Below are 24,967 nucleotides of genomic sequence, written 5' to 3'. Positions count from 1 at the left end.
TGTTTTTAAGTTGTTCGAAGTTTTGGCGAATTGACTCTTAAGATTACCGCCGACATTTCATTTCTACTTGATCATCGAAAATCATATCACACCAAACGACAATATTGTTGTTTGTTTATTTACATGATTGGTAAATAAATTTTTCATAATTTCGTTCGTTTTGACGAATATTTCAAGTAAACCGACGATTGTAATGTTAAAAAACACAAGAAGCACATTTCCGCACAAAATCTAAATTAAATCACATCGAAATCACCGAAACTATTACAATTTTCACAACCGACACTAAATTTTTGTGTTGGTTGTTTGACTTTTCAAAAACAATACTCATGTTACGAACGTTACGAACGACTTTGACGATGATTTTCTTCGTTAAACCATATTTGACTAACTTCAGAGTGGATGTGATTTGGGGATTCATAGATTTTCTTTTTGTAGAATCTTTTAAATGAGACAATATTTTGAGAATACCCGATACACGAGTTTCTTATTTTTCATGTTTCTGCTGATATGCCACAAAAAACCGCGAAAAAAAAGATCCGTCCCTCACTTATTTACCTCATTTTAGTCCGCATCATAAAAATGTAGTGAAACTTCTTTACCTGTTACAGACGGTAAGCTAAGCATATGACCAGTCTATTACCTCCAACGATCAAAGTATTTTCAATCGGTTGATTTCAAATCTTGTACTTCAATTTTTTTGTCATTATTTTTGTCGTTATCGATAACAGATGAATAGCCGTATATCACAGGTTAACGACAATCGACCGGATTAAGGAATGTTGCACACGAAAACAACTTATTTTATTTTGTTTTCCCTAGAATTGAAAGTGGCTTCAAAAGCATGTAAAATCCATTACATAACTCGGGATAAAAGTTGAAAAGTAGAGTTTTCGTGTGAATTTTGTTGATCCGAGGCGAAGCCGAGGTCAATAAACACACAAAAACGAGACTACATAGTCATGTAAATTACTATTTTATTTTATTTTCATTCATTCAAAAACACACTTCAGCATAAAATCACGTTCGGTAAACGTTTGTTAAGTCGTTCGGTAAAAACGATTTTTGACAAACCGAAAGCAAACCAGAGCGTCCACAGAGCCTCAACGCTTTTGCGAACATTTCGTCAACAATAATGTTTTGGTCATGGCTCTATGGATGACGTTTTGACAGCTCAAATAACCTTGGAACAGACCTATACCGTTGATACTAACCGAAACTAGAATGTCACTGCAGAAATATTAGAGTTCTGTATCGATACGAAGGGTGTCTCGCTAGTGCCGAGCCTATTAAATACAAAGAACAATTAGCAACAAAATAATAAACAAGACAATGATACTACCGGTACTACTTAAAGTCATACCAAAGTCATAATTTTCAAGATAAACCAAGTAGATTGAGTTCATAAATTGACACAATTGCTATCTATCAGAAACGTGAAATATCTCTGAATTTGAAAATTGTGCCAAATTGTGCAACCGCACCCCTGAAAATATATTCAGACCAATTCTGTCGAACGCAACCCATGTGAATGTGATATTGCTATTTCATTCTACCGACTATGAACGACGGTATATGAAAAAGTGAGATGTTCAGATTAACCATACTATACCCACTATACCTGATTATAAATGACACTTTGATTTGACATATTCGAAGAAGTGAATCTAAACAGAGTTTTTGGGTGCATTTTTGTGATATTTTTTGTGTTTTTAGTGTTAATTTTTATTTGTTACCGATTTAATTTAAACATAGAACAGTGAATATTGTAGTGCTTCTTAAAATTTAGCCAACAATTGCTTGAATTCAAATGAACCAAAGTGATTTGATGACAGTATTGAATATAGGCAGAGAAGGCTTTTTGTGTATGGGAATTGCATTTATTTTTCAAGTACATGTGAGTTTTTTATTAATTTTTTTACGACAATTTTTTTTTTCTTTACCTATGTTTACGACTCTGTAAATAAATTTTCTCAAAGTTACTATTTTAGCTTATGACTCGAATCGAAATTCGTATATTTTTAGAAATGGTTTGGGCTTGTCTATCCTACATGCAATAACAAAAACCTTGAAGCTATCTGTATCGCGTTTATCAACATAATAAAATTATGTGTTGTGTAGTACCCGTAGCTCGTAGCCCATACTGCTAACTACCTAAAGAATTCTTTATGAAAAGAATCGAAACTAAATAAATCTGATAAAATTAGTTGCAACATAAAATTCAGGACTAAGATTCCCCTACATTTTAGGTATACCTCATAAATTTATGTCCTAGGACAGCCGATCTAGATATGCGTAATGAAATTGTTACTTCTGTTGCTGGAACACATTTCTGTGGATCCAATCATAAGCTAACCGGATATTTTTGTCTAAAAACTGAGTACCATATTCTAATGTTTCGTACTGTAACATTCATGTGTTCAGTGTACGATTAGTCATATTGCTAAAAGGGAGTATCATTTCTTTCATGTTAATTAAGTAAAAGAAACGACATGCTTTGATCTTTAAAGTATTAGCAAAGTCGCACCGATCACCACTGAGGCAGATGGTTACTTGAGGCGGGGGGATATAAAAAAACTTAATGCATTTGCGTTATTTAAAATAAAAGCGACCCAATGGTTTTTTTTAATAATTATATATATGCAAATTTGTGTCTTTCCGGTTATTTCTTTTCATTTAGTAATTTGAATATACTTATTTCACTAAAGTATAACGTAAAAAAAAGTTGAGGCATTTCGACTTGTTTTTTACGAAAATGCTACAAAAAAAAATAATTAACCGAACATTTAAATGTTGTACCTTAAGTAGACGAAAATGTCAAAAGACTCCTGTTATTTTAATTAAAATGAACGGCTGTTCGTTATTAATTTTATTGATCGTTCTTTCAAGTGAATAAACTTTCGATTCGATAAGTTTCATAACACAACATAAGCCGGATTCCCGTCAGAGTATTCACCAGTTAATAAATTTAACTCTCCCATAAAGTAGTAAAAAAAATCAATCATGACTACAATAACGTCATCGAAAGTTTTTATCAGATTCGATTAGTTCTGACGCAGGAATGATATAAAATATTTTCAATTTAACGGTTAACAGATAGATTTTCATTTATCCAAGCCAAGAGACGAGCAAATATTTTGAAGTGTTCTTTTTTGGGCGTTTATCAGTTTATATGAGAAGTCAGGGCCTTTTATAAGAGTTTCGCACTGGGGGGGATTTCGATTTGGGGGCCCCAATTTTTTCCGTGAAGGGGCCCTATATTTTTATTGTGATGGGCCTTCTTTGAAAAATTAGACAAGTTTCAAATTTGAGAACTTTAGTGACTAGGGTTACTGTCAGGTGCCGCTTAATGTTGCATGTATATTGTGTGTTTTATCTGCAGAACATACTATGATTTCACAATCTTTTCAATATTTTCTATCCGAAAAAGCTTTATTAAGTTTCCATAGGAGGACATGGACAACTCAGTCAAACTTTCGCGATTTAATGGCGTTTTGAAAAGAGTCAGTTCTTCGGCCCTTACTTGTTTTTTGGCAGTTACATTACGAGTTACAGGGAGAGAAAAGTGTAATTCGTCATGTTTTCTGTTTTGCGATTTGTTTTGGTTTGTAAATGATTCCACAAAAAATTTGTTTAACAAATGAAAATCTAGATTTTTTATTTTATTCATCCTTGTTTTGAGCGCGTGCCTCATCAAAATTCAAAAAATTAAAATCTTCACTTGTTCAACGAACTTTTCTTGGAATCAATCACAAACCACAACAACTCCCAAACGAGAAAATATGCGGAATTTCACCTTTGTCTCCCTGTAAGTATATCCAACGCAATCTTATTTTTACTAGTTACTGGGAGGAGGGTGATCAGAAATCCGAATAGGCATTTATGAGTAGAAACTTAGTTACGTTTCTAACGCTAAATATTTTGGTACTTGACATTTTTATATAACTAAAAGAACTTTCCGTCTGGAATCTAATACCATACTTTTTCGAAATAAAAAATCTACTAAGGAATTGATAATTGATAATGAGTTAGTGGAACCGGATTTTCTTTGTTTCAAAGTTTTGCTCTTGGAACATTTTGACGGAAACCAGCAGGATTCATTGGTACTGTGAAGATCAAACACTTCTTAATTAATCGGCAATTAGTCTACGCTTACAGAGTTGCTTTTTAGAGAAATTAGAGTTGTGCTATTTGATCCGTGAGTTGCTTTGTCCAATTAACCACACAAGCAACTTCCGGTCAGCTTTTTGGGTTCGCAACGAAAAAATAGAATTGTAAAATTTTCCTAATAATTCCAATAATCCTCGACTTTTTAAGCTTCCGTTAAAATGCTAAAAGAACAATGAACATAAAGTCACCATTTCAGCGACAAATCGATTAACTTTTTCTAGTTTTATTATTCCGATTCTATTTTAAAAATCTTCTATACGTTCTTTGGTCGAGTAGTCAGACTTTAGGTCACTCAATAGACTTGGAAACTATCCAATTTTCATAAGCTTTTCCCTTCCTCATTAAAATTGTAGTTACGTTTTTATTTCCATTTTGTGAATCTAAACTCTTTAACCATCGAATTCTTAAGGACGAACAGAAGAAGCCACAGCAATCACTTAACTAACGTGGAACAAAAAAAGAGAGCCGAATAAAATTTACCTAAATACTCTCAACATATGGACGAAAGTTTTATTGTGATACTTCGCAGTTGACTAATAATGAGCTGCCGCGCAGCGATTTTTTTAAAGAATAACAACTTCTTATAATTTTAGTAACCGACTGTAAGTGAGAGACTGTGGAGTATTTTTTTAAAGTGGCACTGGGGGGATTTATAAAAAGTGGGGGGATTCAGGTGGGCCTGGGGGGATTTTTCCCACGCGCTTGTTCCTTATAAAAGGCCCTGTGAGAAGTGATACTTCATAATTCAGCAGTTAACTGAAAACTGTAAATGTAACATTAATTTTGAAATTTTAAAGTTTAACGATGCACACTCACCAGCGTTATTATCTGGTCTACTACTTCTTTGATCTGTTAAGTTTCAATGGATTCACACAAAATCTTTCACTTCATTTATCTTAACATGCATATGGGTCACTATTTTCAATTATGGGAGATGAACATTCCTGGAAAATGACAACTTTGTACGAAAAGTGACGTCATTTTCCAGGTAGATTCATCTTCCATGATTGAAAATAGGGACCCTGTGAAAGGTTTTTGACATTTTGTGAGATTCGAATGGAAAAACTGAGAAATTTAATTTACCACAAATACATACTGGAGACCTAAGAATTTGTTTCCATGTGGCTAAATCTCTAAATTTATCAAAAATTTTCTAAAGTTCATTTCTGTTCCAAATAAAACGAACATCCATAGTAATTAATACCACAGCCGTTTTTGCTTCAGTTAGAGTAACCTTAGTGGTATTCCATCTTTTTAATTAATTCGATAGATTTTTCGCTCTCGTTATAGGGAGTGGTAATTAATTTCATTTGTTTCATTTCTTTTGATCGCCGATTCGATACTTAAAAACGTTTTAGAGGAAAAATTATGAGTTCTTGATGAAACAAAGTGTCATTCATAAAATGTCTTATGTCTTTCAGTCTTTCAGCAACAACAACTAAAAAAAGATGGCATCAGATTAAAGTGTTATAATACACTCAAAGTAAAATGTATGTTAAAACAAATGAAGTAAAAGATTTTCCATAAAACACAAAACGATACGTTGAACAAAATAAGAACACATTGAATCGTTATGGTAATAAGCTTGTTGTTCATACAAGATTAATTTCTCTACAATGCAACTCATCGTAAACATTAAAATGTCCACACAAGAAGCGCTCATAGCCATGTACCCACAAGTAATTCATTGAATTAACTTAGTTCCATGTATATAAGGCAATTAGAACTTAGATATAAGACCTGACACTTAATTGACTGACTAACACATATGACACAGAAGATCATTATTGTTTCTAATTTATACGAGTTCTAACTTAATTTAAATTAAGTTGGATTTTCATTGATAAAATAAGAGATGAATCAAATGCTGATGCGTTGTTTCATTGCTTGTTAGCGTGTTTAATGTGAATTAAGTAAATGTAATTTGGAACGATTGAAATGATACGAATTATTATGGCGAACTTACGTTGGTTTAATTAGTTACAACCAAATAATCTGTTATTGTTTTTTTCTTACTGCAACATAACATCTTCACACTCTAACCCAACCATTCAAATACGTTTCAATCTTTCACAGTCAAGTCAACGCGTAATTTGATTCGAAAATATGAACTCTGTACATGCTTGTTCACCACCAAGCGTACGTGAACGAACGTCCATGCCCTTGCGATTCCATCAGGCATTACTACTTGGCAATAAACTACCAACACCTCGTCAAAAAGGTGTAAATGGAAGAAATTATAGCAATTTTGAACAACTTAAGTAGCTTAAACTCACTTAGTGCAATAACGTTTTGCGGTTTCATTCTGATTTGTTCTGGTCTTGTTGAGAATCAATTTTTTCAAATGTAATATATTCAGTTATCTGTTGTGTGGTGGTTTTACAGTCTTTCGTAATTCAACTCAAAGTGCCAATTTTTTATTCTTGAATTAGAAAAGCTTCTTGCTGGGAGAATTTTATATTGCAGCATTCTTGCCGTAACATTAAGGAACTAGGTATTTTTCAGCTGAATTGCTTTAATCATCAGGGAATGTCCCTCCTGGCACCTTCTTCTCTTAAATTTAATTAAGTTTGACAACCAACCAACTGACACAAAAATCTTATTAAACAAGGACGAATTTTCCAGCGACTTGTCTTCACATACATTTATGTTTCACAGCTAAAACTGTAAAAAATGCCAACTGCCCGCTAGTGTATTAATTATTGTCCACAACATGCAAATTACATTTCTCACAGTCGGATTATTTCGTTTTACTCATCATGCAGAATAATAACCTATTTTACCCAGTTATTTAATAGATGTCTTTTATTTATGTCTATGAGAACCTACGGTCTTTTACACATATATACACACTTTTATACATCCACTAAACTAAGCATTATACCTCAACATGTTCTTATAAGACAGCTTTACCTGTACACCGAATCTTTAACCAGAGAGATGATACACAAATAAAGCATGTAAAACCTGAATTTAATTCAAACCGAGGAAAGTTTTATAGCCAAAGTCAAACTTCTCGCTTCCACCTTAACAGTATACGGCGCACCATCGTAATAAGTGCACATATATTCACAAGTAAAACGTTGACCGAATCGGATACAAAACAATATCTCATCGTATTGTGTGTTATGTGTGGTATATGGTGTTTTGCTAGATTATACTGGTATATACATATTTATACATATACGGTTGATTGGTGGACGTTCCTTGAGAGTAAAAGATTCACTTAACATTTAGTGTTAGCTTGTACTTTGCACCAGTGGTTTCATCATTGAAAGGGTCCGCTCTCGGTGTCTAATATTTGAATTAAATGTAAAGATGCATGGGTAATTTTTATAGTGGTCGAATATGATATGAATTGTGATGGTGTTTAATTAAACTCAAGACCTCGTCCATTGCTATTCATCTAAAGAACATTTAATAAACTATAATTGACAGATATTCCATTTGAAATTTTAAATTCGATTAAGTGGAATTGATTTCATTAATAAATTCTATCAAATCGGCAATGATGAATGTGTGATTTATGAAATAAAAATAGAAAAACCACTATTATGATTACCTTCTTTCGCTATTGTTGTATATCATCAAGAGTGTGTTAAAGTGAGACGTTAAATAATAAATGACAATTGGCGGCGACAACACAAAAAATAAATTAAATATTCACTCGCAGTCACTCCTTAAGTTTTTTTTTCTTTTCTTCAAAGTAAGTTATTCTCTTGGCATGTAGATAATTTTGATTTTATTTCGTAATTAATTCAATTTAAAATTCTGATGTTAAACTTGGATAAACTTTTTTTTTTTAATCTGTCTCGGATATTAATAATACCTTAGACTCACTTAATAACCACAGTTTTGTATATATGAACTAAATATATAACTGAAGAAAATCGTGATTTGAATTGCAACGGAACGAGGATGCTGTCTGTCACTGTTTTTGCTTTTTTGTATTATCTTCGTTAGTAGATGCTCAGTTCAAGCGAAAGACGTTAATATAATTTTCTCAGTAAATTTAATTCATTTGAATTAATTCTTCGCGAATAAAACACTAGAATTAAAATTTTCGAACGTTATTGACTAGAATTTTTTCTTTTAACATTACTGTTGCGTTATAAAACTTATATTTTTTCCTAGAGTTCTTAAGCTCGCCCAGAGTTCCCTTTACTTTAAAGCCTCAAGTTATGAGAAGAGATGTTTTAATTACATCGTTGTTCGATCTGTAAATTTAGATAAAGGAAGTAACATTCGAAATCAAAATAAATTTCTTTTTTTTGAACTAGTGTAAAAGAAATTTTGTAGAAAACTAAATTGGTTTTTCAATACTTGTGTCGAAATGATGTTGTTTTACGCTCACGATATATCTCAACATCATTTCAACACATGTTTTAAAAATAGCTATTAAGGATACTATAGACTGTTATTGTTGGCTATGAATACTTACCACCGCTAATTAAACTACCATTACACACACAAGCATATTTTACCCTTTCAAAATATTCGTTTGCGGATCTTTTATGTTGTCGTATTCTACATTCAAATTTCTTTTCGCGAATAGTCCAATCACGAATTCTGAATTCTCCTTATGTTGCTGAACTTTTTTGTCATATTTTCTAGTAGTTCATAACTACTTGTAAGTCATATTTAAATTCTTGTTTATTTGAGATAAGTTTTTTGTTAAGATATACTTAGGACATTTCGAGAGCAACATAACTAAAAGGCATATCTCCAATATCTCATGAACTACTGAACCAATTCTGATAAACTTTTTCTTCTGAAAGGTGGTAAAAAGTTATGAATTTTGGGCCCAACATAAAGTTAATCGCCCTCGATTTGTATAAGGAGAAATACTTGTTGTCCAATGAATAAACCAAATTGAATTGAATAAACGCATCCACAACTTAACTTGTAATTTTCTTCTATAAGAATGTAGGGTGAGCGTACCAATCCTTGGTAAAGAATGAGTCCTCGGTCACCCATTTCTCGTTCATTGAGAAACGTTTTTATGAATGACAGAACAATATGTGTCCGACGATTCATTCTTTTCCGAGGATTAGTACGCTTACCCAATGTGACGATGGAAATTTTGTGAAATCATTTTAGCGCCCAGATAAGGTTTCTTACGCACTATAGTCGGAAAAAATAAGGAAATACCACATATTTGTTGAGTGAGATTCTACATATTTCAAGACCCACGGACACTGGTTTTATATTGAATGGTACTTTGAATTCGTCCCAGAATATGCACGATATAAATTTCGACTTAGAAATTCATACAATATCAAAGCTGTCAGAATCCGTGGATCCCAAATTATATAGTATCTGTTAAAAACAAAATTGTGCTATTTCGTAATTTTGATCGATTGTATTTCAACCACACGATGTGTTACCAACTGCAGATTTTATTCGCATGACTATCATAATTATCGAATCTATTACTTCATAAGATTAAGTTATTTCAAAAAATCTTTTCCTTCTTTATTCATTTCGCATATAAGCTATTCACCAATTTTCATTGCTTATTTATGTCGTCGCTGTCGTTACGAATGATGACAAATTTATTATTATGCAAAGTACGAAATTTTCTCATTTGGAAGATGTTGTAGTTTGTAATTGATGCCACAAGAATTTCGTTGAGAAAATGAAAATCTAATTTTTTTTTCTAAATTTTTGTAAGGCACGCGCTCAATAGTTAAATAAAAAACATAGTTTTTCATTTGCCAAACAAATTTTGTGTGGAATCATTGACAAACCACAACAGCTCCCAAATCAGAAAACATGTGAAAAATTTCACTTTTCTCTCACTGTAACTTAAAAAATGGAATGAACTGCACTAAGTTTTCTGTTCATGTCAAAATATTTATTCATTTTGACCTTTTACATTTGATTACTGTGTCGATAATCGAATAACGTCGCGTAAGTTTCAAATGAACGCCATCAAAACCGTATCCCATCATAAATAACCACTAATTGGTTGCATTTCCCCTGTAAAAGGATAACGTGTCTACCTATTTATTAAAGAAGAAAGAAAGAAAGAAAAAACACATAACAAATAATGTTGTACACAAGAGTCTTATTTATTTCTTTTTTCCTTTGTTATAATGCAAATTGTGTCATAAAAGTATTGCTTTCATTTCTTTCGCTGTTTACGATAATACATCTAAGGATATGTGTATGGCGTTTCCGTAGGTAATTTATGATTGATTCTGTTATGTTAATTTGATTTAAAGGAAATTTAAATTATTTTTGTCATTCTTTGGGTCTGTTGGGTGGGGGCATACAAAATCACTATTTAAAAATCAATTTTAAACCTAAGTCAATGATGTCTAAATGTTGTTGTTGTTGTAAAGACGCTTTTTCAATTACATTTAGCAGTTAAAATGGCTATTATAATATACGAAAGAAGTGATGCTAATAAAACAGTAAAACCTGCCTACCAAGTCTATTAATAATTTCGGTTCAACACTTCAATTCATAAAATGGCCAATGGTAGATAAGCAAATACAGAAAATTTATTTTCCATCAACTTCATTACACTGTACCAAATCGATGATAGGCCAATTATTTAAGGTTCTGTAATTCGATATGCTGCATCGCGATACATATCCATAATATGATTATAATACGTGGCCAATCGCTATTTGAGCAACATGTTATTTCGAACGCGAGTTCACTCGTATTAATTATATGGATAAAATTGAAGGAATGTTCTAAAATGCAGCATGCTCATGTAAAGATATAAAAATCTTCTTGTTGTCATGTTCTCGAGCATGTTTTTTACATGTTTACAGAATATAACACATGCATTATTATAAGCATATCACATCGAACATTTTCATTCCGAGGTATAATCGTATAATGCAATATTTAACGTTTAAAAAAAAACATGAAATCTTCGGAGTCTCTCATTGCAGGCTCTGATAGATAGATATGAATAAATTTTTTGTAGAAACGTACACTTCCCTTGCGTGAATTGGATGCTAGCATACATTGAAGCTAAGGCGCCGTCGGCGAACTAGGCGTGTAACAAATGTAATCACATCCAAAATTAATTAGATTTTTCGACACTTTTATTTTTCCTTATAAATTACGCAATGGCTAGGATAACAACCATTTTAATTAAATAAAAATATCTCTCCAAAAAGACCATTCATCTCAACAACAACCATGTAATCATCTCATATTTAGCTCCACATTAACAAACGTTCGACTATAGACCTAATAATCTATTTTCGTGGTTTAGAAAAAAATTATATTTTTAAACTTATATCTGCAGCAGATAAGGGACTACTGCTCTGTATTATTATTTATTACCTATCCTTTGCATTCAAAATCATTCGAAATGCGATAATTTCTTATCAATACTTTAATGAGATGATTTGTTCCAACATTAATTACTTGAAAACAAAATTTTTTTCATCCATAGATAACAGATCTGTGTTATTCTCTGTTTTTAGTTTATTGTCCAGTTTTTTAGAAAAAAAAGTCCTTATCAATTAGTAACTATGATTAATCGCTGGTACAGAGTCTTCGCAGATAACAGCCTCTAAAAGCAGTCAGTCTCTTCAGTATCCCATATCAATTCCATAAAATACATTGTAATTTTGTGATTGTCATTATTCAACGTATCTGCTAGCATGTAAAACGTAAAGAAAACGGGAAAATAAAAAACCGACAAAAACTTAACAATTTATGAGTTTAATATCTAAGAGCAAGTAAAACGTGCATGATTTCATATCTTAAGACTGAAATTTTCCACATAGTTACTTCCCATATACAGAATTCTGTCTCAAGACTAAACAATATAACATGGCAGCAGTGTAGCACACGGGGATCTTTTCTTCTATTTTACAATAAGATCACATTTGACTCTTTGAGAGAGTCCACCTACATGATACCATGTAAATATGCGCACATGACTCTACCATGTACACATTGCACATAAATTAAACGAAAAGAAATTTCGCATAAATATATTGTGGATGCCTATCGTTCTATAGCAATAAATGCTATTAAAATTTCATCATGTAACTAGATATTATTATTGTTATTATTACATGATGCTGTGCAAGTATCAACTTCGAGTTAGATCCATTTATTTTATTATTGTAGGAATATGGAAAATATCGACACATCTTTAATCATTCAGAATGTATGTAATTATGTGTTCCCATTACAATTGTTAAATTACAGCGTAGGTTATTTGAGGCGAATATCTGATATGGTTTAGTCATTCTACCGTATTCATCGAACGTTTCTATTCATATTTGAATGAAAATCTTTAGTTTGCATTGGAAGCAATAATACGTAGAAGTGAATAATCACCTTTTGAGGTCTCAAAATAGTTTTCTACTTGCAAGAAAGAAATTATGAAAAAGGAGGATAATGTACAGGAATGCAAGAAAGTGATCGGTGATCAGTCAAAACAGCATTGGTTTTATAAAAAAAGATTGGTAGGGCGACGACGACCTTTTAAAGGTAGCACTCTTCGGAACTATTAGTTCGGTAACTTTTGAAGTTACATTGATAACTTTGAGAACAAGCGAAGCGATCCATTATTCGGAAATTAAATATTCATAAAAAAAACAATTGTAAAATAAGTCCAACTAAATCCCGATTTTCCCAAAGGGCCTTTTCACACACACGATGCAAAAATTCTTAATCCCGAAATTATGCACAAAGCCGATTGTGATTTATTTCATATTTGCAATGGAATTAAGTATCAGTAAATGACAATGAATGAAGTCATCACCACATAAGACGCAACTTTAATTCGTGTGTTGTTTTCGTTTTCATCTACAAAAATTTGATAATTCTCCCCACTTTTGAGGACTGTGTCTCCCATTGATAATTCGTTTTATTATCAGACATCTAAAAATACCAAACGACGATCGAAACACAGAACATTGATGATGTTATTTAAATAAAAAAAGCAGAAAGAATGAACAATAAAAACATCAACAAGACGCTTGAAGAAAATTATAACAAACTAATTTCATTCATATATTCATTCTGAATGGTAAATAAGTCTCGTTACATTATTCAACGAAATGCTAAGCAAACATTCGAACGCCATTGGCTCAGTTGACACATTGATTTTTACCCAATCACAGTTCTCTTTGATAAAATTATGAATTTTCAATATGGCGTTGAACAGATAAGGCTTTTTACTGCTAATATTGCAGTAGTATTCGATTTTTTTTTCTTTTAAATATTTGAGTTTCTATTCAAATAATAAGTTAAGTTGATTCAGTGTGAGAAAGTAACTTCATTCGGTCGTGCGCTGTCCGAAAAAATAAAATTTAATTTAATTAAATTCATACCGTCGTCGTTATTGTTTAAAATTTTGTTAATTGTTAAAGTGAGTCAACAATAAATTTGTAATGCCAGAAATGAACTTTTCTGATCGAGTTCATGTATTTTGATTATTCAACTCTTTGAATGTGCTTTCATAACGCTAATATTGGATTAGAAACAAAAAGCTAACCAGTATTAACTTATATCAGTTAGTTTATCGACTGATTTCGCCGCACCGGTTGGATTATACATTTAGTTGAAATGTAAGAACTGTTTACATAGTTTTCGTTACTTTCACTTCGTTTTTGGTTTTTATTAGTTGTCCTGAATGATTAATAATTGTCAGATGCTAGAGCTTTTAAAAAAATTCGATTCTAATTATCAATAAGACGTGATCTCTGTTTACTGTTTGGCAAAATGAATGAAGTTAATAGTACATTACTTACCAATGGGGCAAATGATGGAAATTGTACTTCTTGTGTGAAATTTGCCGATCGAGACGTAGCCAAGACACAAGAAGTACAATTTCCATCATTTACCCTATTGTCAAGTATAGATATTTTATTCAAATACTTGAGGTAAAGTTTTGTATCCGTGCAGTAAAGTTAACTTTACCTCACGTTTTTGAATACATTTTTTTTTATCAAACCCTACGTTCGAAGCAAAATATTAGTTGATAGAATCGTGATGCGTATACCGTGGTAGATTTATCAATTTCGCAGTGCCTTAATACGTGTTCATGGATCGAATAAACGTGGAAGTATGGATAGTGTGTGAACTGTCCTACAATTTGAGCTGTCCGATGAAGAACGAAATTCATATCGGTTTTACAAAAACCAATTTCTAAAAAAAGTCATAAAAATCAAAAGACCCTATTTTATTGAAGGACCGATGAAACTTTACCTCATGTTGTAAATGAAAAGTAATTTCTCAAACAAAGAAGAAGAATTTGCAGGTGTACTTACACAGGTCTGCTCTTAGCATGATCACAAAAAATATTCAGAGGCTTGTGCAATCAAAATAGGCTTTGTGTTTCTGTCGTAAAGACAGGAGTCATGATATGTATCTTGGAATGAATTAAAACACACAACACATGCATTCGTACACGCCTACCTGTTTCACATTTCGGAGGCTTTTTGATGTTGATAAAATTAGTGTTCGCGTTAGGCAGTGCTATGGTACTTACCATGAATTGTTTTCATGGTAATGGATACCCAAACATATTCAAAAATATATCGTTTAGCATACACCAAGATATGAATAAACAGCTCCTTTTCCTGTTCAACTCTTGATAATTTACTTGTCCTATAGTCAAATAGAACATTCATCATAAGAATAACATAGAAAAGAATGAGTGCTATCGGCAGTATCTGAAGGTGTGCCAGAGGCGCCAACTTCTAAGGACAAGCGAGGCTTGGGCACCACTACTCGAATGATGAGCACCACTACATCTTTCCAGTTTTACTTGAAAAAGCACCACTACTCCCAGATTCGCTTGTTGTATGTTGTATCCACTACTCCCAAACACAAGTCGGCGTCCCTGAGGTGTGCCGATTTAAGTCGGAACTCCATCATACATTCAAGCAATTCTTTTGATGGTTTTAATTTTCTTTTTGTAAAATTGAAAAAGTTCTTTGGAAACTGAGGATAAATTGTAACAGATTTTTGTTAAATGCTATAACATATCTGTCAGCGATCTATTTTTTTGTAGATCAACTGCTATGTCATTGCTATGACATTCAATTGATATTTTTTACAAGAGTGAATTTATTTCACAAGAAAATAGAACGAAAACTGGCGCCTCTACATGCCAACCGAGGTTTCATATAGCGTGAATACTATTTTAGGACAGGCACAAGAAATTTGAATGTTTCAAAAGTGTTTTCCTATTCTACCAAATATTAGAGTTTATCTATTTCTCCAAACTAACCTTCTTTAAACGTTTAAGAATCTGTTATTTATGCTCCACAGCTTCTTGTCTTTTATACAGTAAAACCTACATATATTCAAACGAACGAAGTAAAAGATGTTTATAAAACGTTTAGACAATACTTCAAACAGATGAAGTAAGAGATTTAAATGTTGTATCGTGACACGCTAAAACGTTAATTTGTCTTTATTGAAATTAAATTCTACTTTTGAAGTAGAAGTATTTTATTCCCACACAACAATAAAAATATAGTCGTTTAACGAACAGTAAGAAACTATCTCCTCTCAATACTCCTTGTAACAATAAAACTTTCAATTTGTTACGCAATTACGTAGTGTATTTTTATACTTATAAAATGAAACATTAGATACGGCTGTAGGTAGACATATGATACAGCCAAATTTGCAAAAAATTTAAATTTGTTTTAATATTTTCATATTATTAATAACAATAGTGCATAATGTAGTGTGGATTCAACAAAAATCGTACACATAACCATATTCACTTAAGATTTATTAAGATGAAAAGAAATGATTTGACTGACGCGAAATCTGATAAAAAATAACCTGTTTTTCGGTTATTTTTGGTTACAATTTTTATCCGTGCACGTTGGCACGTTTAACAACGTATGATGAGGTTTTCTTTTTTTTTTTTTTTCAAAGACAAGATAAGACATCACTAACCAAAAAAAAAACATTCCCTATTGTAACGTCGTATCAAGATTTTATTAATTTTTTCTTAATAAACAGGGTGGTCTAAAGTCTACCTATCGAGGAAAGATTTGAATAACAAAGTAAAATTTTGCAAATGGAAGTCAAAGTTGAAAACATTGGTTTCACCACTGTTTTGACCTGTAAGATTTGAAAAGTTTTGAAAGAATTAGACATACCATCAGGCTGTGGCGACAATGACAAACGAAACACAGCCTCTCCAATGCGAATCTTTAAGTGTGGATAAGTAAATATTTTTAGTTTCATAAAATTGATTATATCCGAAAGATCAATGACAAAAAATGATCTATCACTCGTTAAAAATGTTGCCAGAATTGTGAACTCTATTAGCCTTTTTTTAGTCCTCCAACATTTTAGTTTTCTTTCAATGTGTATCGTCACTGAATTTGTGAGAGTAAAGATGAGGTATTCCTTCTATACTTTCCATTCGTATAAACCTAAATATCAAACAATGTACAATATGGCACTGTATTCCAAATTAACTGAATATCTTAGTTTACATTCTTATACAGACGTTCCAACAACAATAAACAATAATTTCTTCCACCGTAATAACAGCACACACAAATCAAAATATCTATCAATTTTCGATTAAGTTTATTATGATTATACACGACATCGAACGGTGTGGTTTTTTCATTTTGGTGTACGTATCAATAAACCATCCCGTGTATGCTATGCATATAACAATACTGTTCAAGTAAACATAAATATATGTATGAAGAAATAATATTTTGAGAGTGCACAATTTAAGAGGCGTTGTTTAAATCAAACTCACTTGATAGACCACCTGTGGCTATTTCTTGTGACCATAAATCATTTATTGAGAGATTTTTAAAACAAACTAACAAACTAAGTGCTTGTTTTCCATTTCAGTTATATGAGAATCGAATTGACATTACAATTTATTGGATTTGATTGTGGGGTATGATGTATATTTGAATGTATCCGTTTGAGTCGGTAGTTGTACAATATTAAATTTGAAAATTGTATTGATCTCGATGCTGGTGAAGTAGTTTTAATCTTATAGGGTATTCGAACATTGATAGAATTGACAGGGCCAATATGTTATGTGATTACACATTTTGTTAAAAAATTATTTCGGTTTGATGACTGTCAAGCACAAAATTTTCTTAAAATGGTATCCAGTGATTTATGTGCGTTGTTAAATTTTGGTATTTATAATGACAAGATAATTAAATTTGATATTAATTAAATGTGTTGGATCTTTTCACCAGAATACATGGTGTTGGAATTTATTATTGCTGACCAATAATTGATAATGATCCACACAATTTATGGCTATATGCAGATACCATGTTGTGAAATATAGCAAATGTAACGAGAGGGAGACTAAAGGAAAAGTCCCAGTTTTTTTTCGTTCGATCGAATATAGTTGTATAAGTACAGGAAGTTTTTAGCTCTGAACATATTTCAGATTTTTAAGAGTTCACAGTCAATTAAGTGTTTCCAGGTTATGCAATTTTTGTGCAAAATTTGAAAACGCCTTAGTAAATTCAAATTTTGCGCCAAAATATCTTCAGCTGGGAATCACTTAATTTACTGGAACATCTATGACAGTTAAAACTCTGATAAATCTAAAATTGTGTTTTCTTAAGGTGAACCAACTGTTGATTAGATTTATTCAATCAAACAGTGAAAAGATCTATCAAATATAACACCGTCGGTAAATTAGCTCAAATTTTCAGATCGATCAGAGCATCTTTAACGTAGACGGTAGACCATTGTAGGTAGATAAAATAGGAGATGACTAAGGGATATTCTTCTGCGTAAATAAGAAGAAATGGAAATATGTGACAAACGATTTTGTCGACTTGTCCCACAGAGAGATGATAATTATGGCGCCACAGGCGTATACCAGCTTATCATTTTTCTGTTGTTACCCCATACGATTAAGCACATTTTGGGAATTTCAATACTGCAACAGAAGAAGTGCGGATTATCGCTTTTTCATTTTATTTAGCGAACTGGTAAGAAAAATGTTCAGTAAAAGTAGCCTAGTTAATGGCAGTTGAAACAAAAATGATGTACAATAAAAATGAATGATGTTCGTTAGTTGCTTGCTGTTGCAACATTTGAAAATTATGCAAAGAAAGTCCATAAAGTACTTAACGGAAACGATGTTCCACAATATACACAAACATGAGTGCTTCTCAATACATATAATTAATGTCTAATGAAACGTGTACTCCCGCTGAAAGATAAACCTTGAGATAAAAAAGTAGATAATTCTTAAAATTGTTAGTTAGCGAGAATACGAATATTATATATACTCACTCAGTGCAGTATGGTTTTTGTATGCAATACTCGTTGCATGCACTTTGCGTTCAGTTCAATTATTTTATTTTCACAATGAGCGAGAAAACTGTCGAAGCGGTGCTGTTTTAGCAGATATTTTATCAGAGAAGCATATCTGCCCGGAGTTGGTTCAAAATGTTGAAGACATCTTCGTTCCAATTTCCAATTTTGAATAAATGCAAATTGAGTAAACAGTTCAGGTGATCATTTGTAGATTTCAGATTTAATACGACTAAGGAAAATAAAGTGCTGGTACGAATTATTCGCTTCTTTGTTGTTGAGGGCATTTGCGGTTAGCACACAGGAGACACAGATAATGGCAAAGTATTGTTTGATGCAATGTTCATCTTTTTGTACGATTGAAATAGTACATATTATTGGGTTCTAGGCAACCTCACTGTACACACTTAAAAAAAGAAATTTTATCATTTCACAGGTTTTACTTGGTTTTCACGTTATTTTTGCAACTTCGTAGATATATAAATTGTGGATCGACTAAAAGATACATAAGTCGAACATACAGAAAATGGTAGAGAGAGAAAAAACTAAACTATAGGTTCGTTTTAATCAAATACAAATCAAAATTTGAAATCTTTACGGTTAATTCTTCCGGGATCGTGATTATGTTAGCATTAGATTTGTCTTTATTGCTCACGTAAAGACATCAGTTTTTTCCCCTTTGTATGTGAACTTTCATTGATATTGACTTTGCCTGTTTGATAAATAGGTAGGTAGGCATTTAAAATTTAAGTAGCGTTGCATAGTGGAACGTCTAAAGTTGAACTCAGAGATATGATACAATTTGATGGCTGGTATTGCTTCTAGGAAATACTATCTTCTCTGCCATATTAAGACATTTCGTTGAACTATAGTCTAACTAGCCAAACAGCTAGAATATTAGGCTAAGTTCTAGACTGTTAGGATAAGTGGTAGACTGTAAGGCTTAGTGCTAGACTACTAATTTACGCACACATCGTGAAAATCATTATTTTTTTTAAATATTCGTTTACGTTCATTTCAGAATGGTTCTGGTTCTAAATGGAGTACTTCAAGATGAGTGTCCAATGGACACATCAGCTTTATTTATGCTACATCCGGTTTACAGAGATTACGCTAATCAACTCTTAGAAATACCAACGAAAACGGTAAGTATTAAAATGTGTGCGAAATTCCATTATCAATTTATTTTTAATGGGCACTTGTTCAGTGGGTGCTGTACAAACTAGAGAGATTAAAATATTTACGGTTGCTCATTATTGATTACACCATTGCATTTTCTTAACTTCTTGTGCTGTTAAAAGATTATTTTTTTGTATAAGAAAACGTATAAAAATGAATAACGCGCTTCGGAATTATTCATGTTATCTGTGTGAATGTTGGACGGCTCAATAAAATAAATAAATAAATAAATAAAATAAATTTTGCTTGAAATTAATTTTATTTATTTCATTATTGACATCAGAATTTTAATGTTACAACTTAATTCAAGTCTAAAACTGCATTAATTCGTGTAAAGCGAAGTAGGTACCGTTATTTAAGTAATTGCAGCAAATAATCTTTCAGACACGGCTAATAATATGTTATCGACGATAGTGTAAAAATTAGCGATGAGCTCCATCCATAATCCATACATCTGTATTCAAAATATATGTTTCATCAAATGAAGTACAAGATTTTGTTTAATCGATTGTTAATGGTTATATTGCCATACGTTTCTAAAAGGTTAATTCATGTTTCGTCTAGGGATCTGGAGCTAGTGTTCCTTATATAGCGAAACGTAAAATAAAACTAAAGACGATTTCGTCACCATATCATCAGGGGCAGAATGCTACTTCCGTGATCCCTGTGCTTACACCTTACAGTGTGAAGTTTTAAGATTTAAAGATTTAAATTTCTCAACCGAGTTTGTAGCTGAACATACAAATTCACAAAACAATAGTCACTATTAGGAGATTAGGCCCGAAAGACTGTTTTCACTAAATTAAGTCACCATTAGCTTCATTCTATTAGCTGAATAGTTACTAAAATCGTTGATCGAAGTAACTAATACATTTTCAATGTCTGTTGCGACTGAATTTTTTGTTACTTAATCGTATGTAACGCATTGTTATTCGGTCACAGCCAGTGTATCTTAGTGAGTCCTACACACTTCAGTCTCTATCGAATGTAAAATGAGCAAAACATTTCCGTTAATAAGTTAGAATAGGACACTTGCTCCCTTTATCTGACTATACTTCATACTTAAATCTTTCTTAATCTCACTAATAATTTACTGTTCAACTCTACATTTACAGGTTGGTCCAGTAGGTCTTCTTTATGTCGGTCAACGTGAACTAGCTGCAGTTGCAACACATGACAAAAATGTAAATATAATTGGGTCTGATGACGCCACAACCTGTATTATAGTTGTAGTTAGGCATTCAGGTTAGTCCGAACTGGCGTTCAATGAAAATATAAAAATAATTTTATTCTTCGATCAGGATCGGGAGCAGTAGCGTTAGCACATTTAGACGGTAATGGCATCGACGAGGCTGTTTCCACAATGGTTGATAGGGTTCAAAATTTAGCACTCGGATATCCAGAAGGACGAATAGAAGTGCAATTAATTGGAGGATATAAAGATCAACAGAGCTATGCGGAGGACTTATTCTTTAACATAATGCGTAAGTATCATTTTCATGCATTTTCCATTTTATCGCTCATAACGGCCAACATTAATTTGTTCGAAAAACCTTGTCACAATGACCCATGTAGTTGAAAGCGGTCAAATGTCGACCATACTAAATCTATGAAAATTTAAATTTAACATGAAATCCATGTGTGCTATATGCTGAAATTTCTCAGACAAATTGCAATAAAATGCAGGAATTTATGCGGCAGTGTGGAGTTGTAAATGGATTCTTATATTGATTGTGTTAACATTGGTCGGTGAATTTAAATTCATTCTGGCTGGTCGGGAAGCATTTGTAGATGGGAATTGGGATTACAAAAATTATTAGAATAGGATGGTTATAGGCATGTGTTATCGACGAGGGAAAAAACGATAAGGTCTGGCTAGATGTATTTAAAAAAAAAATTAACCAGACATTTTGTATCAAAAGAAGTAAACGGTTAAAATAGTCGATTTTAAAATTTAGGAACTATAAGAAGGCAATGAACCATAGGAAGCATCCGACTCCAAAACAGTCCATCCCTTATTCGGAATACATTTATTCACCGAACAACAACTACTGTACAACAACTACAACAGATATATTAGCATGCATGCCATGCATAGATTTCCTATCTGAAAAGATATCTAAATATTAACATTGATTACTTCAAAGGTTATTCAATTCTCAACCTATCAATAAGTGCATTCAATCCCATTTATTGGCATACATTCACAACCCATTTTCAATTTATCAACATGTTAAAGCACTTCAAGCTTCGGTTATTGTGCGTTACATGTACAGCTCGTATACAACGTACATTGTACCTTTGATATGCAATAATATTAATTTCTTGTATTTACATTTAATACATTCATTGATACACATGTTCGGATTGTGTATCTTCATGTCTTGTACTTGTGATGTGTACAATTAGAACTAATTTACTAATCTCCTACATTGACTTGTATATCGCAATCAAAGTTGAAATATCCGATGAATGTGTTGAGTCGAGTATAGTTTGCATGTTTATCAATTGAAGCCGTTCGTAAAGTTTTTTTTTTATAGACACAGGGAGAATGTTGTTACCAAATCCTTTGACAATTTAATAAAAGAATAAATTTTGTAGTCTTGTCCTACAGTATATCAACGAGATGAACAATTGTTCTATTCTCTTCGTTCGACAGGGATAAAATCTTTACCATACGTTTACTTTCGGCGTAAAGTATTTCTTGCCTTTAACAATTTATGAAACTGCAAAATATGTGAGATCTTATCGATGAAATATCTGAATTTAAGCCATTCAACATTATATATATAAACGTTATCCGACCCAACCTCTATATTGTACAATCAACATCATGTATGTTTTGAACATCACACACTACCTTGTAAAAGGGAAATTTCGTAAGAAGGAAAACTCATAGAGTACCTATATAGTATATATCCAATCCACACATAAATGTTACGTAGTGTTGTGCGGTCCAGTACATGTGTATAAAATGGAATGGCTAGTATGCATTTGTAAAATGGTATGAGCTGACGGGATATGTGTATAAGCATGATGTTACGTATATGGATGGAAGCTTCTATCAGAAATATATTTCCATCGACATCGGAGCCAGATTGATTTCGGGTGGTCAGCTAACGTAAAATGACCGCTATTCATAACGTTTCTAACGCATCAATGTTTCTTGGGAACAAAGTTATCGTCTATAATGAAGGCAATTTAATATGTAATATCTATATCGAATTTATCTAGCTTAAATTAATAGCATGTGGGATGTAAACTGGGAACTGGGGGAGGGCATTAATAAAGTTAAATATGGCGATGTTAAGAGACGAGACTATATAAGGGTTATACGTACATAAAGTCATTTGCATAGATAAGACAATTTTGAGACAAAAATATATTTAATTACAGCAGACCAGGTACAGTCGCTTTGCTTGTGAATTTAATCACATTTTTAGTTACTAAAATCACACCATTTTATGTTACATACACTTGGCTTTGTTCTATGTTGATAGTAAGACCTATTTATGTGGTTGGAGATCGGATATACGTCAATCAAATCAGAGTAGAAAAAAGTAAGTTTTAGATGATATAGGAATGAAAAGGTCTTTACAAAAATTGGAGTTTACCTTCCAACATACGCGAAGAATAGTAGGAGTCAGTTTTATTCCTGTAGGATATGGAGATTGCCATGTTTACCTGTAATTTTATGTTGACAAAAAACTTGGAAACTATAACTTGACTCTCCATATAGTTCGTATAGAGAATTTACTTATAATTTGCCAGTCAACTTAATTATAAACGAAAATCGTAATGTCCCTAATATGTTGTGAATGTGGTCTTCGACTTGTAAAGATATGCTCCGTCATTCCAAGGGATAATTTTGTTTAAATTTAAAAAAAGCTGAGGTTCACACAAGGGAAGGTTTAAGGTCTAAGGGTTTGGATTTATGTTTATGTCCTTTTAAGGTGCATGGATTCAAACATGAAATATGTTATTAGGATTAACAATAGCTTCATCTACAATGGTTTTCGTTAATGTTTGAGTCAAAGTTTTTAAAATATAGAAAGTCCTTTGAACGGACAGGTCAACAATTTTTTCTTTAAAAACATCCACAAATTGGAATGGGATTGTTATATTAATACAGTTCTTCGTTTTACTTGATCCGACAGAATCGTTTCATAAACATCCACTGGAAATCGATTTAACTCAAGCGTGCGTTGGCGAATTGAATACAATTGTTAGAGGTGACTTGAATTGGCCAATCATTTACGGCATCGGTGTAAATATCAAAACCGGTGAAATATTTCCGGCTGCGTTCACGGACAAAGGACCAGATTTGCAGTTACGTATGGCTCGAAATTTTACCGGTGGACAAACAGTAAGTAAATTGCGAACTTTCTTGTGTAGTCGTCATTTACATAATTTTTTCGTTTTTGTTGTAGGTGCTGGATATTTATGATTCGCAATTGGGTATGCTAAGAATTGGGCCGTTTAATTACGATCCGTTGAGAGGTAAGAATTGAAGAAAATCCAGAACCGAAAGAAAATGAAAACACTGAAAATGTCCTTTGTTTAGGTGTTGATCTATGGCTAGCTCAAACTGATGAGTTTCTCCTACGCCACTTATCAACCAGTCCTGAGGTCGAGCCTCCACATTTCGCCATGCAGGTAACTTAGATATTTCGAAAATAAAAGTAAAACTCATCACTGAAACGGCTTTCATCAATTTTAGGTCCGATCAACCTTAAAATACATCCAAGATAACCAGTTTCCAGCTGTAACCGTATTTCGAGATAATCGACCGCATTACTATCATCGTGATGAGACGACAGGATGTTGGCAAGAGGCTAGATATACTTAATTTTTTCATTTTAAATTTACCCATTGTTCAGTAACTTCAATCAGGCATTGTATCTTCTTTGAACTTTGTTTAATCCTCTCATCTCAAGAAATCAGTTCAATCTCATTCATTGAATTTTATTACAACCGCTAACAAAAGCTTGACGTTACACACTTAATGTGGCACAATTAGAACAGTCATGAGGGAGTACACTTAATAATGGCTGAATTAAAACTTCCAAATTTTTTTGTTGTTGCACGATATGGTCCCTTCGCATAGAGTTTGTCTATATTGTACAAAATTCCTCTGCTGCTTCTCACTCTAATTTATAACTTACCGGTTAACAGACGATTTATGAAGAATGACTGTGAAGAGTCACCGTTATGAAGCCAATTTTCCACGTCCATTTTTACCATAGTACGATCTGATGTTAGGAAAATAATTAGAATTAAATGTGTTAGAGGTGGGATTCCATAACAATATATTTTGCTCCGCCCTGTTTCGACTTCTTTTTTA

General features: G+C 32.5%; 1 protein-coding gene across 2 annotated transcripts; it reads left to right on the top strand.

The window, feature by feature from the left end:
* The first annotated feature begins 1,574 nt into the window (after positions 1-1,574).
* LOC119081799 (protein N-terminal asparagine amidohydrolase) lies at positions 1,575-24,688 on the top strand. 2 transcript variants are annotated; one of them, XM_037191016.1, is made up of 8 exons: positions 1,575-1,897; positions 19,466-19,589; positions 20,739-20,868; positions 20,925-21,107; positions 23,781-23,989; positions 24,054-24,123; positions 24,188-24,279; positions 24,344-24,688. In XM_037191016.1, the coding sequence occupies exons 2-8, from the start codon at positions 19,467-19,469 to the stop codon at positions 24,470-24,472; spliced, it is 936 nt and encodes a 311-aa protein (XP_037046911.1). In that variant the 5' UTR covers positions 1,575-1,897; position 19,466; the 3' UTR covers positions 24,473-24,688. The 2 variants fall into 2 exon arrangements, with proteins under 2 accessions (XP_037046911.1, XP_037046912.1); XM_037191017.1 differs by lacking the exon at positions 1,575-1,897 and adding an exon at positions 13,409-13,727.
* The last annotated feature ends 279 nt before the right edge of the window (positions 24,689-24,967 follow it).

Source organism: Bradysia coprophila, unplaced genomic scaffold, assembly GCF_014529535.1.
Source record: "Bradysia coprophila strain Holo2 unplaced genomic scaffold, BU_Bcop_v1 contig_358, whole genome shotgun sequence".
In the NCBI taxonomy this organism is placed as follows: domain Eukaryota; kingdom Metazoa; phylum Arthropoda; class Insecta; order Diptera; family Sciaridae; genus Bradysia; species Bradysia coprophila.
Note: the sequence above shows the minus strand (reverse complement) of the source record. Positions and strands in the feature narration are given on the sequence as shown.